Below are 16,217 nucleotides of genomic sequence, written 5' to 3' on the forward strand. Positions count from 1 at the left end.
CCAGAGGAAGTGGTGGAGGCTGATACAATTACAACATTTAAAAGGCATCTGGATGGGTATATGAATAGGAAGGGTTTGAAGGGATATGGGCCGGGTGCTGGCAGGTGGGACTAGATTGGGTTGGGATATCTGGTCGGCATGGATGAGTTGGACCGAAGGGTCTGTTTCCATGCTGAACATCTCTATGACTCTATGACTCTATGACTCTAAGATTTCTCAAGTATACATCACAATACTTTTTTTGTACTTGTTAATGGCATGTTGGCATCACTGGCTGGGTTAGCATTTATTGCGAGGAGAAAGTGAGGACTGCAGATGCTGGAGATCACAGTCAAAGAGTGTGGTGCTGGAAAAGCACAGCAGGTCAGGCAGCATCTGAGGAGCGGGGAATCAAAGTGTCGAGCATAAGCTGTTCATCAGAAACCTTTCCTGTCTTTGACAGCATTTATTGCTCACAGGGCAGTTTAGAGTCAGCCATTTTGCCATGAGTTGCATGTAGGCTGGATCATGCAAGGATTTCCTTCCTTAAGGGGCATTAATGAACCACATTAGTTTTTATGATAGTCAATAATGGTTACATAGCTGTCATTTAATTAGTTTTCTAATCCAATTTTTTATTAAATTCATATTTCACCATCTGACCTAGTTGGATTCAAACCCACGGACCCAGGATTACAGGGGTTCAGGATTACAAGTCTAGTGACATTGCTAGGACTGTTTTCTCTAAAACTTAGAAGGTTAAGGGATAATTTAACTGAAATCTTCAAGATATTAACAAGAAGAGACAGGGTAGATAAAGATGATCAATTTCCACTGGTTGGGGATTCTAGAAGTGGGGGCATAGTCTGAGAATAAGGGCAACACCATCTGGGAGAGATGTTAGGCAGCACTTCTACACACAAAGGGTGATAGATGGTTGGAACTCTCTTCCACAAATGGCACTGGATTCTTGATTAGATGTTAAATTTTTGTTAAGCAAAGGTATTAAGGGATAGAGGTCAAAGGGAGACAATATGGAGTTCACCCACAAATCAGCTATTATCTAATTGAATTGCAAAACAGGTTTCAAGGGTTGAATGCGTCCTGTCCCTATGTTCCTAAATCATCAGGTGAATAAAATTTCCTCAGAATAAAGCCCAATTTTAAAACAGGAAATTATAATTGAAAATGTTGGGCCACTGTTACCCCAATGCAGTTAAGGATGTGAGCAAGTAATATGCACAGGTGAGTTGTAAACAACGTGGAGTTTATCCATATGGAGAATTGGTGTTCACTAAGGAAGGACGTTGATGAAATTGACAAACCGGCGATGATATTTTCAGCTGCGATGGAACTGAGATAATGTTGGAAGGAGTCAAAGTTTTTTTTTAAATTCACTCATCAGTTGTGGGTATCATTGACTGGGCCAGCATTTATTGCCTATTCCTCATGGGAAGGTGGTGGTGAGATGCTTCCTTGAACTACTGCAGGCCATGTGCTTTAGGTTGACCCACAATGCCATTATGGAGGGAGTTCCAGGAGTTTGGATTAGTGGTGCTGGAAGAGCACAGCAGTTCAGGCAGCATCCGAGGGGCAGTAAAATCAACGTTTCGGGCAAAAGCCCTTCATCAGTTCCAGGATTTTGATAGAGCAACAGTGAAAGAATGTTGATATATTTCCAACTCAGGATGGTGAGTGACTTGGAGAGGATCTTGTAGCTGGTGGTGTTCCCATGTACCTTCTACCCTTATCATTCTAGATGGTAGTGATCATTGATTGGGAAGGTACTGTCTAAAGAATCTTGATGAATTTCTGTGGTGCATTTTGTAGACAGTACATAATGCTGCAATTGAGCGTCAGTGGTGGAGGGAGTGAAAGCTTGTGCATGAAGTGCCAATCAAGTGGGCTGCTTTGTACTGGTTGTGGTGAAGAAACTTCTTGAGTGTTGTTGAAACTGCACACATCCAGACAATTGGGAGTATTCCAAAACACTCCTGCCTCCTGGGGAATATTCCATCACACGCTCCAGTTGCAGAGATGGAAAAAGGAAAATGGTGGATAAAGTCTGGTTATAGGATGCAACGTTTTTAACATGAACTGCATCCTCCTGATCAAATGGTTTGAAATTAAATTGTATCAGGGATAGGAATTTTTAATTTGAAGCAGAAACAGTTACAGTTAAATTGTAGTCAGTGTTATGAGCTGTTTTGGATTGTATATATGTTGTAATATGGAAGTCAGCAATGTGGGGTACATTGTACAATTCATGGATCAGACGTTTCAAGGTATTGCGACATATGCTTGCTCCAAATTATTAGTTTCATTTATTTTTGCCAAGGAGCAAGGGTGGGCCTTGTTGCAAAGATTTCAATAGGTCATTTAATACAGTTCAGGAGTCACTAAAGAAAGGTTTATGTCACATTAATTGAAGAAACAGACACATAGAGGCAACATCCATCAAGAAAACAACCATTAAACTGAGGATGTAACATAGGGTGCTGTCGGCTCTGTGCAGTCAGAACTGAAGAAGGTGTTCGAGGAGTCAGAACAAGGTAGCTATATGTTGGAGCCAGGAGCATTCTGGATGCTGTGGTGGCTTGGACGATACCCTCTACCATTAATAATTCAGTGCATCTTTGAGTGAGAGTGAAGGAAACCCTCAAACCAAATTTGTTTTGTGCAACTGAGCAAGATTGGAACCCAGGAAACAAAAGCAAGGGCAGTACTGGCTTCTTGAAGCTTATTTTGCATGGAAAAGTGGTGTTGCGCCTATGGGTAAGTGCTGGAATGAGTTTCCAGAAGCTAGGAGGCTAAAGGAAGGTGAACGAGAACGAGACCAGTCAGACAAAATGGCTTTTGAGGGAGTGTTCAGACCAAATTAACAAAATGGAACAATTATAAGCCCTGGTGAAGTTTTATTGAGATATGGTGACTCATAGTGTTCCTAATGTCTTGGGGGGATTACTGAGAAATATATAGGATCTGTCTAGATTGCAATTGTTGTTTGACTTGTTCTGTTTGTGTTCAACCACAATTTGTCTTAAGTTAATTTTGGGTTAATAAGTTATAACTATGTTTGTACAATCTAAACCTTTTACAACAATCATTTTTGCATGTTTCTTTCAATAAGATTTATTTGTAATTAACTAGTTATTATTTGTTGACCAAAGGAATCTGGTTGAATTGTTTCCAGTAATAAGCCAGGCACAGTCTAAAACCCATAAAAGTAGCCACATCTCTATTCTGATAACATTTTAAATTTGTTATGTGGGAATTGATGTACCCGTCTCACTTTATTTAGGCAATCAGTGTATAAAAAGACATGAAACCTTCAAATGAGGTTTTATATTCTAAGGCTAAAAGTGATTTGGTCCCTCTTCGGGTCTCAGTTATACCGAACAGCTTCCTTGCAGCAGGACCAGAATTTATCTGTGTCAATACAAACAGTGCAGTAAACCAGTGACCCCCTTCAAAACATGTAAACAATCTGTGTTAAATTATATTCATAATAAACTCTGTTTAATGTTGAGTAATACTGACTGACATGTAAGTAAAAAAAAATGAGAATAAGCATCAATAAATGATGTCTTTCCAAAATATGTAGATAAAATTCATTATTTTTCTAATGAAGAATCTCCATAGTTTGATAAATTATTATGGCAGCTAAGAATTTGCAAAGCTGGATCCTTGCCATTCATTGCAAGAATGATCATAATTCTCTGTTATGATTCTCTTTGATCAAGCATTGACCCCTGAGCTCTTAGGCTCTGGGCCAACAGTTCCTTGTGTATTTTCCAAAATCAGCTGCCGTTTCAACCCTGTCCCTCACCCACAAAGTTGCTAGTATTATCTTACCTAAGATGTTTAACTGAATTCCCTGCTGGAGAGACTAGGTAACAAAAGGGGGGTAGCTACTTGGCCTGATGGTATGATTGAGAAATATAATGAATGTAGGAACAAGAGTAGGTCAGACAGCTCCTCAATCCTCTTCCACCATTTAATTAGATCACGGTTGATTCATATTTCAACTTCATTTACCCACTAAGGACAACTCGTAGCGTACGTATCAAAGTACAAGGCAATTCACTGTATATTGTTGAATAAGCGTAGGCTGAAAATGTTATATATAACCTGGAGGATAAATGAAATTCTGAGGAAGGCAGCAAAGGTTAAACAATTGAGACTTTACTTATTAGAAGTTAGACAAATGAGAGATGATCTCAGTGAAACATATAAGATTCTTGATGGGCTGGATAGGAAAAGTGCTGAGACGATGCTTCCCCTCATGGAGAAATCTGGAGCTGGAGGGCATAATCTCAGAGTAAAGGAGTGCCAATACTGGGAGTGTTGAGAATCTTTGGAACTCTGCCACAGCCACCTGTGAGGGCAGAGTCCCTTGTGTATATTTATGAAATGGATAGTTTCTTGATTAATAAGGGACTCAAGGGTTATGGGGAAAAGGGAGGAAAGTAAATGTGAGAATGTTGGATATTGAGTGGTAGAACAGAGTCAAGCAAGCCAAATTGCTTACTTTTATTTCTTACGGTTTTCATGGTCTTATAGCAGTCAACTGTGTGTCACTGTTTACTGGTTCATGTTAAAGTGAGACCCAAACCTATTCCCTAGATTCTGAAATTTCCAGATTGGAAAACTGGAAATGTAACCAGCTATTCAAGATAGAAGGGAGACAGAAAGCAGGAAGCAATGTACTGTTTAGCTTAACATCTGTCATTGGGAAAATGCTAGAATCCATTATTTATGAGGCCTTAGCAGGAGAATTAGAAAATCATAATACTGTCAAGCTGAATCAGCACCATTCTATAAAAGGAAAATCATGTTGACATTTTTTTTATGCTGTTTGAAGATGTAGCAAACAGATAACAGGATAACTGAATATATTATACTTGGATTTCCTAGAAATAACACTCAATAAGGTGTTACATGGATGGTAACTGCACAAGACAAGAGCTCATGCAATTGGGACTGATATATTAGGATGGTTAGAGGATTATCTAATGCACAGGAACTAGTGAGTTGGAATAAAATGGATCATTTTCAGGTTAGCAATATATTATATGATGACAAAGGACAAGTAAGAAATCAAACTGTGAGGAGATTTTAAAAAGTTTGCAAAGGGATTAGGTTAAGACAGTGAGCGTACAATGAAAGTCAAATGTAATGTTGGAAAATCTAAGATCGTCAATTTTCACAGGATGAATAGAAAAGCAGAATATTGTTGAAGTGGGAAAAAAACACTGTGGAATGCTGTGATTCAGAGGGATCTAGGTGTCCTTGTATATGAATTCCAAAAGGCTCAGCATGCAGTTTCTTCAAGTAATATGGAATAAGCAAAAACAAATGAAATGTTTGCCCTTATGCACTCTGAAAATAGGGAAGTCATGATAATAGGCTATGATGAGACTTTGTTCTATAAAATTGTGTGCAGTTTCAATTTCCTCAATTAAGAAGGATACATTAGCACGAAAGCCAGAACAAAGAATGGTCACTCAGCTAATACTTGGGATGAAAGTGTTGCCTTATGAGGAAGGGTTGAGCAGCGCAGGCCTGTACACAATGGTGTTGAGAATGAAAATATTGAAATCTCTTAGATTCTGAGGGGTTTGACATATTAGGTGGTGAGAAAATGTTTACTCTTGTGGGATATTATAGAATGAGGGAGCACACTTAAAAAAAATAGCAATTTCCCATTTAAGGCTAATATGACTAGGAATTTCTCCATCTATAGAGTCACTAGCCTTAGGCATTATCTACTTCAGAGCCTAGTTCATTGAATATAGTCAAAATATCGTATTCCCAGCGCCCCTCCCCCAAATTCCCCCCCCCCCCCACCTTTTATCTCAGCCTGCTTGGCACACCAGCCTCATTTCTGAAGAAGGGCTTATGCCCGAAACGTCGATTCTCCTGCTTCTCGGATGCTGCCCGGCCTGCTGTGCGTTTCCAGCACCACACTTTTCAACTCTGGTCTCCAGCATCTGCAGTCCTCACTTTCTCCTAAGTTAGAATATAGTAAGTATATGTCTTAACGTAGGACTAAGCAGTTTCAACCCAATTCTATTGCACATCTCAGTGGCACAGTAATACTTCATAATAACTAATAATTCGGTAAGCAATCTCATTCAGAGACAACAAGACCCTTGCTCTAATAGGAAATGGAAATCTTGCATTGGGCTGGTTGTGGGTTTCTGGGGGTAAGTTTAAGATGATTTAAATACAGAAAATTCTGGGGAAACTCAGCATGTCTGGTAGCATCTGTGAAGAGAGAAACAGAGGTAATGTTTTGAGTGCAGTGAGACTCTTCTTCAGAATTTCTTCAGTTCAGAGAAATATCATATCAGGTTTGAATTGTTGACTCTCTTCCTCTCTCCACTGATGCTGCCAGACCTTCTGAGTTTCCCCAGTGTTTTCTGTGCTTCTTTCAAATTACTGGCATCTGCAGTATTTTACTTTAATTTAAAATGATTTAGTTCTTTCTGCTTCTACAGGTATATATGTATCCAGTAAGTTCTTTGTACTGCTAACAATGTTGAAAACATGGAGAAGATGTTATATATCAAGAAATAATGCCAAACAGTTTTAAACAGTGTAGATTGTAGAAAGAATGCTGAGGTGGTAAGGGGTTCTGAAGTTTTTAGGTCTCATATAAAAAAAATAGTTAAAATGAACAACTTGAGATTTTTATTTAACATAGGTAAATGATGAAAGGGTTTAGAAATGGAACTAATGAAGAATGCAGGAGAGCCATTTAGGATATATTAGCTATGGGAAGACTGTTTAGAACAGACAGGGAAGGAGGAAAAACTATTCAAATCCACCTGGAAGGACAAAGGCAGCAGGTTAATGGGAATGCCACTTGCAAGTTTCCTTCCAGCCTTTTACCATCCAGACTTGGAAATACTTCACTGTTCCTAGGTCAGAATCCTGAATCTACCTTACTACCTCACCTGATGAAAGAGCAGCGCTTCAAAAGCTTATGATTTTAAATAAATCTTTTGGACTACAAGCTGGTGTCATGTGACTTGCAACATTGTCCAACACTGGCATCACCACATCATACCTTCTTAATGGTACAGTAGGTATATCTGCACCAAAGAAACTGCACAGGTTCAAGAAGGCAGCTCACCGCTGCCTTTGCGAGCACAGCGAGGAATGGACAATAAATGCTGGCTCAGTCAGTTATGTACATAACCCATAACTGAATTTTTAAAAATCTAGACAGAATATTCATTCTTGAAACCTATTACTACCAGTTCACATGATTCTGATAACCTGATGGAGCATAGGTAATCCAATAATCCTTCATTTAGGTAAACCCAGTGGGAATACAATAAGATTGTTCAGAACATTTTCTATTCTGTTGCTCCGCCACCCCTCATATCTGTCACTGTCTCAGATTGTGCAGCAGGTCAGGCAGCATCCAAGGAGCAGGAGAATCGATGTTTCGGGCATGAGCCCTTCTTCAGGAATCTTCGGGCTCATGCCCGAAACGTCGATTCTCCTGTTCCTTGGATGCTGCCTGACCTGCTGCGCTTTTCCAGCAACACATTTTCAGCTCTGATCTCCAGCATCTGCAGTCCTCACTTTCTCCACTGTCTCAGATTGTGTTCTGTACACTGCAAGATCATTGTTTTCATCTCTGTATTATGCAAAAGAGAAGACTCACAACTTTCTAAATGTGTTCATATCACATGAAAGCCTATTTTAGTATCAAATGAAAGATTACTTGAAATAAACTAAGCTACTTCAATTCCATGCAGCTTATGCACTTTTATCGAAGAATTTTGTGAATGCTGAGTACTCCACGGAACTGTCTCCAGAAATGAAGGAAGAGATTCAGAGATCATTCAACTCTTTCCAGCGTATCTATCTCTGGCAGGGTAAGCTTAATTTTCTTTAAGATTTAAGATTGCACGTGACTTTTCTTTAAGATTTTCTTGTTGTTTACTTTGTTCAATTGCTTCTTCATTAACCACTTTTATCTCAGAGCACTAATGCTTTCCATCAAATGTTGAATGCAGTTCTGGGATACTAGTTGCTCTCACATATCTTCCTCAAGTGACTATTCATTGACAGTAAGTGCTGGAAGATTATTTCACTGTGGCAGGCAGCGTGACCAGGCCCTATTATGTGTCTATATTCCCTTTAGTGACAATAATTTAACAAAAGATTATACCTTTCTCAGCACCATGCTACCCGAGATGAGTTTAGTTGTTATGGGTTTGGACTAGGATTAAAACCTTTCACTTCTCTGGTCTTAGCCACAAGGGTACACTTAAAATAAATTATGTAGGTCAGCCAATTTCTGTGCATTAGAAACGAACACAGAAAACAAAACATACTCTGAAGAAGAGTCAAATCAGATTCAAAACATTGACTCTGTTTTTCTCTCCACAGATGCCAGACCTGCTAAGTTTCTCCTGAATTCTCCATGTTTGTTTCAGATTTCCAACATCTTCACTACTTAGTCTTTAATTTACTTATTTAGTTTCAATATCTTAGAGAACTGAGAAGTAATGGCAGGTAAACTTTGATAAATTCTCACCAAGAGGGGAATTTGGATGTATCAATATCTGCAGTATAGAGCACCACAACATGAGAAATTATACTTAAAGGTCAATTTCCATCTCTTCCATCCTTAATTGTTCATCTATTGAAACTTCAGCTTGACTGCCATAATTTAGATTAGATTGTTTACAGTATGGAAACAGGCCCTTCAGCCCAACAAGTCCACACCGACCCTCTGAAGAGCAATCCTCCCAGACCTATTCCCCTACACCTAACACTACAGACAATTCAGCATGGTCAATTCACCTAACCAGCACATTTTTGGACTGTGGGAGGAAACCGCAGCAAACCCACGCAGACACAGGGAGAATGTGCAAACTCCACACAGACAGTTGCCTGGGGTGGGAATTGAACCTGGGTCCCTAGCACTGTGAAGCAACAGTGCTAACCACTGAGCCACAGTGCCGTCCATAATTTAGAACATGTCTTATTTCATGATGTGGGACACTCTGGATGGGATTAGTATGCTGGTTTGAAGATCTTTTAATTCATAATTTCCAGATTAGTATATTGTTGGATTTGAACACATGTAAGACCGAAAGATCACAGAGCAGTAACTCTTTATTTAAATGGTCAGGTCATTCCAAAAATGAAGGGAAATTAAGGTTAAACAAGGAAGACACAGTATGTACATGGATTCTTATTTTTATTAATCAACCACAGGATGTGGGTGTCACTGGCTGCATCATTTATTGCCCATCCCTATTTGTCCATTGGACATTTAAGAGTCCAACACATTGCTGTGTGTCTGGAGTCATATGTAGGCCAGGCTGGGTAAGGGTAGCAGATTTCCTTTCCTAAGGACATTAGTGAATCTGATGGATGGTCATCATTAGACTATTAACTCCAGATTATTGTTGAATTCAAATTCCACCATGTACTTTAGTGGGATTCGAACCCAGGTCCCCATAACATTACCAAGTTCTTTAAATTAGTAGTCATACAATAACACCACTATGATATTATCTCCCCAATATTTTTAGTTTGTTAAAGAATTTACAGTATACTCATTGTAATTGCAAGGTCTTGAAAGAGTTAAGCTTCTGTTTTACACATGGTTGAGGAAATCCTTTGTCTTACCATTTCCATCAGGCTTCCATCCCCTAAAGACCCCTTTTCCTCTAGAAAGAGCCCATTTGATTGCCCGAACTGCTATGCCAGTGCCCTCCCACACTGCTACCATCTACTGCTGGAGGTCATGGCTCAACTACTCAAGGTGCCCTCCTGCACAATCCCTACCTGTTGCTGAAGGATCCTTTACATGAGAAAGTGGTTTGGAAAGAAGAATTGTTCTTATCTCAATGGTTGTTCTAGTTTTGAGAATCATGGAAACCCATTGGCCTTAAACTCCAGGTAGTGCATTGTAAATTGCTTGTGTCTCAGTAAAACTAGGCTTGGCTATTTGACTGTTTTAAGAATCATGCCCACATGGTTCATCATTGCTGACCATTAGCCAACAGGATCAATATAACATATTCACTCTGAGAGTCACAAATTGTTTAATATATCACTTGGTTATCTAACTCAGGAGCTTTCTTGTAGACAAATTTATTCCAAAGATCCCAAGTTATTTGAAATAAAGTTACAGTTTAAAATATTTTTCAGATTCTAACATGAACACACGGATGAAGTCATTCTCTGAATGTGCTGGGAAAGTCCTACAAGATCAACAGAGCCAAGATGTGCCAGGTATTTGTAAAGCTAAGGCATAAAAAGACATGTTATCTGACAAATTGCGGAAACAATTCAAACTTCCAAGATTGAGATAGTTTCTTTTTGCTATTTACGGGTAATAAAAATATGAAGTTAAATTAAAGAAATAGAGTTAAAGAACAGCTCAGCCATGATCTAATTGGATGACTAAGGGGTACGAGGGCTGGATATCCTACTCACTTAACTGTTAAATAAGTTCTTGCTAAGCGAGTGTATGAAAGGTTATCAGGGGCAGGAGGGAATGTGAATTTGAGGTTGAAATCAGTTCAACCTTGATCTTATGGAGTGGCGGATGAGGCTTGAAGGGCTGAATGGCCTACTTGTGTTTCTGATTTAGAGTCACAGAGACATATAGCACGGAAACAGACCCTTTGGTCTAACTCTTCCATGTTGACCAGATGTCCTGACATAACCTAGTCCCATTTGCTAGCACATGGCCCTCTAAACCCTTCCAATTCATGTACCCATCCAGATGCCTTTTAAATGTTGTAATTGTAGCAGCCTCCACCACTTCCTCTGGCAACTCATTCCATACATGCACCACCCTCTGTGTGAAAAGGTTGTCCCTTAGATCCCTTTTAAATCTTTCCCCTCTCACTCTAAACTTATAGCCTCTAGTTTTAGACTCCCCCAACCCAGGGAAAACACCTTTACAACATCCTTGTAAATCTTTCAGGAATCTTGTCAAGATTTGCAACATCCTTCCTATAGGAAGGAGACCAGAATTGCACACAATATTCCAAAAATGGCCTAACCAATGTCCTGTACAGCCGCAACATGACCTCCTATATTCAATGGTCTGAAGGAAAACCTACTAAATGAAGGCTTCACTATCCTATCTACCTGAAACTCCACTTTCATGGAACTATGAACCTGCACTCCAAGGTCCCTTTGTTCAGCGAAATTCCCCAGAACCTTACAATTGTGAAGGGCCTGTGCCCGAAACGTCGAATCTCCTGTTCCCTGGATGCTGCCTGACCTGCTGTGCTGTTCCAGCAATAAAGTTTCAACTTTGATCTCCAGCATCTGCAGACCTCACTTTCTCCCTGTATAAGTCCTGCCCTGATTTGCCTTTCCAAAATGCAGCATCTCACATTTATCTAAATTAAACTCCATCTGCCACTCCTCGGCAAATTGGCCCATCTGATCAAAATCCCTTTGTAGTCTGAGGTAACTTCCTTTACTGTCCAATTTGTGTCATCTGCAAACTTACTAACTATACCTCCTATGTTCACATACAAATCATTTATATAAATAATGAAAAGCAGTGGACCCAACACTGATCCTTGTGGCACACCACTGGTCACAGGCCTCCAGTCTGAAAAGCAACCCTCCACCATCACCCTCTGTCTTCTTGCCTTCAAGCCAGTCTGTATCTAACTGACTAATTCTCCCTGTATTGCATGAGATCTAACCTTGCTAACCAGTCTACCATGAGGAACATTGTCAAATGCCTTATTGAAGTCCATACAGATCACGTCCACCGCTCTGCCCACATCAAACCCCTTCATTACTTGTTCAAAAAACTCGATCAAGTCAGTGAGACATGATTTCCCACACACAAAGCCACGTTGATTATCCCTAATCAGCCCTTGCCTATCCAAATACATGTAAATCCTGTACCTCAGGATTCCCTCCAACAACTTGCTCACCATCGATGTCAGGCTAACTGGTCTGTAGTTGCCTGGCCTTTCCTTACCACCTCTTTTCAATAGTGGCACCATGTTAGTCTTCTGGCATCTCACATGTGACTATCAATGATCCAAATATCTCAGCAACGGGGCCATTTGTGTGTTTCTATGTTCCTCTTTATCTGGGAATTTGTCAATCACTTGCAAAGCCATCATTTGATCTTCACATTTACTATTATGCAAGTTTGAGAACCTAAATGCTTATGAAGGACAGTTAGGAATCATTCGTGTTCTGCTATTTCTAACCCAAAATGATGGTAGACATTGAATAGGTCCACCTTTATTTTTTGTCACCAATTCAGGGATGCAGCCATCACTGACTGACAGAAACACCACTAGCAGCAAACTGACTTGAAAACATATTGCCTCCCCTTTAGTTTCTCTGGGTGAAAATTCTGGAACTTCCTCACTAACAGCATAGTGGCATTTCTACTCAAAATGAACTGCAGCATTTTAAGAAGGCACCTCACCATCACCTTCTCAGGGGTAATGAGCGTTGGACAATAAATGCTAGACCAGCCAGCAAAGCCCAAATCCCTGAACGAATAATAAAAAACTGCTGAAAGCTATATAAAGTTAGACATTAATGATGGTCCTGTGTTGTGTGCTCAACATTGTCAATAAGATATCAATTAATCTGTGTCTTCTTCAGTGTTAAGGTTGTGGCTAAGGTAAATTTAAGGACCACCTTGCCTTATGCAAATGATCAAAGGATGATACTTTGAAAGTTAACGATTATTCAGTATCACTTTGTTCCACTAGTGCTGCCAATAGCGCATCTCTGAGGCTGATGCTGAAGCTATTCCCCTCCTGCAACTAAACTGATCAATCCATTTTTCAGCACTGGGCTCGGGAGGGGCAACATAATTACACTATGAAGCCTGAACTTTAGAGATCCATTCAACTTAGTGATCACACAGACTAAGTTGAAGCAGATTCCATCATCAATCTTGGGAATGAAGGAGCAAATCCCACTAGATCAAGGGCTAATTCTCTGACTATGTTTTGATGAGAATTGCCAGGTTAGAAATAATGATCCATTAATTAGAAATTGTTGTAAAATGATAATTCATCAATTCCTGGCTAAAGTTAAATGACTATTCACCCTCTCAGGCAGCACATGATTGTGGAAGCCACTGTACATAGTTATTGTCTTTCACTAGCCACTCAAATCTTTCTTTCCTTCACCTTCATCCGAGTAATGATTCCATGCATATGTTTAATATATTGACATGCTATAGGATTTGGAAAGACACAAGAAGGTCATTTGGCCCACAAAACCTTTTCTGACTTTCAGAAATCATTGTCCCAGTCACGTGTCCTTTCTGCACACTCTTCTAAGATTTTCTTTTTCAAATATTTATACACTTGCCCTCTCAAATGTTTTTCTGCCTCCAGTTCTCCTAAGATCTAACAAATACCTGCACAAGAAAAATCTTAAGTTTAACCTTTCCCTTCATTCTTTTGTATATCTTCAATTCACACCATCTGGTTGTTGACTCATCAAGCAAAGATAATAAGTTTTCCCCATTATCTTATCTAAATCACTCATAGTCATTAAGACTTCCAGTCAATCTTGGATTACTTTAAGTTCTTATGTTTGCTGTTTTAGGTAAAGTGTTTTATTTTAGTTAATATATTTATTGAAAAGCAGACAAATGGACTCATTGTTTATGAGAGGCAAGAGGGAACACAATTTAGGGGTTGGGTTGGGAAGCTGGAAACCCGAGGAACACGAGTTGTACAGATATTTTACATTTTTTGATTCATGAAAAAGACAGTGGCCACCGATATGTGAAACCTTAGCTGATCAGTTTAGCAACAAGGATTTAAAAATTATTTTCTGTGTTGATTAGAAAACACCAGAGAACATTTTTCACAGCTGGGCTCCAAGCTTGTCCGAGTAGATCTGAACCAATCCGTTCCAAATCAGCGTTACCAGCTTTTCAAGCATCAGTTTTCAATGAAACAAGCAGAGCTGTGGTGTCTGGCACGTAAGAAACCTACTTTAGATTAAACTCTTATTTATTTTCAATTTTTTTTGCGTCCTTATCTTCGGTTGTAAAATTGGCACTTTGCTCCATAATCACCAATGCTGAGGAAACATGTCGTAAGAAGAATGCGTAATTACAGATTTTCATGCCTCACAGTGTCCCTAAACATTATATAGCTAACGAAGTGCCATTGAAGTAAAGTCGCTATTGTAAGAGGCAGGTTATGAACCATAGGATCTTGTAACAGCTCTGAGATAATAGTTTAAAAGGTAACAGACAGTGTTGATGAGTGTAATGCTGATGATGTGGGGTACATGGACTTACAAAAGGCTTTCAATACAATAGACTGGTGGAGAAAGTTAATGGAATAAAAAGGACAGCAGCAACGCTGATACAAAATTAGCTGAATGATAAGAAACCGGAGCACCCGGGTTTCCTCCGGGTGCTCCGGTTTCCTCCCACAGTCCAAAGATGTGCAGGTCAGGTGAATTGGCCATGCTAAATTGCCCGTAGTGTTAGGTAAAGGGGTAAATGTAGGGGAATGGGTGGGTTGCGCTTTGGCGGGTCGGTGTGGACTTGTTGGGCCGAAGGGCCTGTTTCCACACTGTAAGTAATCTAATCTAATCTAAAAAACCGAGCGTAATAGTTTACGTTTAATTTGTAGGTTGGCAGCTGGTGTGTGGAGTTCCCCTGGCATCAGTATTGGACTCTTACTTGTCCTGACATATATAAATGATGTGTAGGGGACAATGTCAAAGTTTGCGGACAATACAAAACTTGTGAAAATTATAAACTGAGGAGGATAATGTATAAATTCAGAAGGACATTGATAAGCTGGTGGTGTAGGTGGATAGGTAGCAAATGACACTCACTGTGGAGATGTTTGGGATGTCACATTTTGGGAGAAAGAACATGGAGAAGGAGTATAACATAAGGAGTATTATTCTAAAGAGTCTGCATATGTGCATAGGCAATTAAAGTTTCAGTACAGAGAACTGTTAATGAAGCTGTATTCGAGGGACATAGAGTTCAAGAGCAGGGAGTTTATGCTGAACTTAAAAAAAAGGCATTATGTCACCCTCAACTGGTGCAACTTAACAGACTATAGGGTGGCTCTCTCATTAGAGGGAGGGCCAGCATACTGTAAGTAAGGAGGAGGGTGAGAAGGAGAGCCCATCATGGTAACCTCATCTGGTGATAGGAATTGAAACTACACTGTTGGTATCACACAGCTTCACAAACCAGCCATCCACTCAACTGAGCTAAACTGGTGTATTGTGTACAGTTCTGGGCCCTGCACTTTAGGAATGTGTGAATGCATTCAAAAGAAGAGATTTACGTGAATCATTCCAGTGATGAGAAACTTTAATGATGAAGACAGATTGGAGAAGTTATGATTATTTTCTTTGGAAAGCAGAAGGCTGAGAAGAGTTTTGACAGAGGTTTTCAAAATCACAGAAGTCTGGACAGAGTGGTAAGGAGAAGCTGTTCACAACAGTAAGAGGATTGAGAACATGAGGGCACAGACTTCAAGGATTTTACTGAGAAGCAAATGCAAGGTGACAAAAGCCTTTTCAAACAGTAAGTAGTTAGGATCTGGAATGCACTTTCTGGATATATGTTGGAATCAGGTTCAACCAAGGTGTTGAGTAGAAGCAATGTGCAGGGTTATGGAGAAAAGGCAGAAGGTTGGCACTCAGTCAAACTGCTCAGACAGCCAGTGTAGACATGATGGGCTGAATGGCCTCCTGCTCCATAACAATTCTGAATCAGTTCTCCGATGTGACCTTGGTTGGCAAATACATATTGTTGAGGACAGCATGGAAAACTCCATACCATTTTGACTCAGCGACCGGTGCACTAACAATTGAGTGACAGCTGATATCACAGCTTAAATTCCCATTTTTCCAGATCGCAGGAAATGCAAACTTTTCACAAAAAGTGACAAAGTTCAAGTTATGCATCTGGGATGTTCTTTGGAGTGTCCAAACTGGCACAGTTCAGATGGAGTTAGTTATTTTGTCCTTCTCTGAGTTGGGTTTTCCATTTTTTAATTTCAGGTTGTACAGAGGTGAACATTTGCAAAGTGGCAACTTTACAGGACAGTGCGGCCCTTCATTTTGAATGCGTACTATACCCAGACACACAGCTTTGCCAAAAAAGTAGTGATTGGATATTTTCTGAAACAGACTGTGGCCTTACCCTACCTGAGGAACCACAAATACTGTACAGGAGAAAAGGTAAGTCACTTCACACT

At 39.8% G+C, this 16,217-nt stretch overlaps 1 protein-coding gene across 1 annotated transcript in view; it reads left to right on the forward strand.

The window, feature by feature from the left end:
• The window catches only part of tg (thyroglobulin), a 367,649-nt gene that overhangs the window by 96,189 nt on the left and 255,243 nt on the right, over positions 1-16,217 (forward strand). Inside the window, exons 29-32 of the mRNA XM_087985879.1 lie at positions 7,755-7,874; positions 10,168-10,251; positions 13,823-13,960; positions 16,021-16,200. Of these exons, the coding sequence (XP_087842005.1) occupies positions 7,755-7,874; positions 10,168-10,251; positions 13,823-13,960; positions 16,021-16,200 (522 nt within the window). The remainder of the gene's footprint in view (positions 1-7,754; positions 7,875-10,167; positions 10,252-13,822; positions 13,961-16,020; positions 16,201-16,217) is intronic.

This window comes from Chiloscyllium plagiosum, unplaced genomic scaffold, assembly GCF_037043375.1.
Source record: "Chiloscyllium plagiosum isolate Xiang-an unplaced genomic scaffold, Cpla_swu_hap1 HiC_scaffold_4, whole genome shotgun sequence".
In the NCBI taxonomy this organism is placed as follows: domain Eukaryota; kingdom Metazoa; phylum Chordata; class Chondrichthyes; order Orectolobiformes; family Hemiscylliidae; genus Chiloscyllium; species Chiloscyllium plagiosum.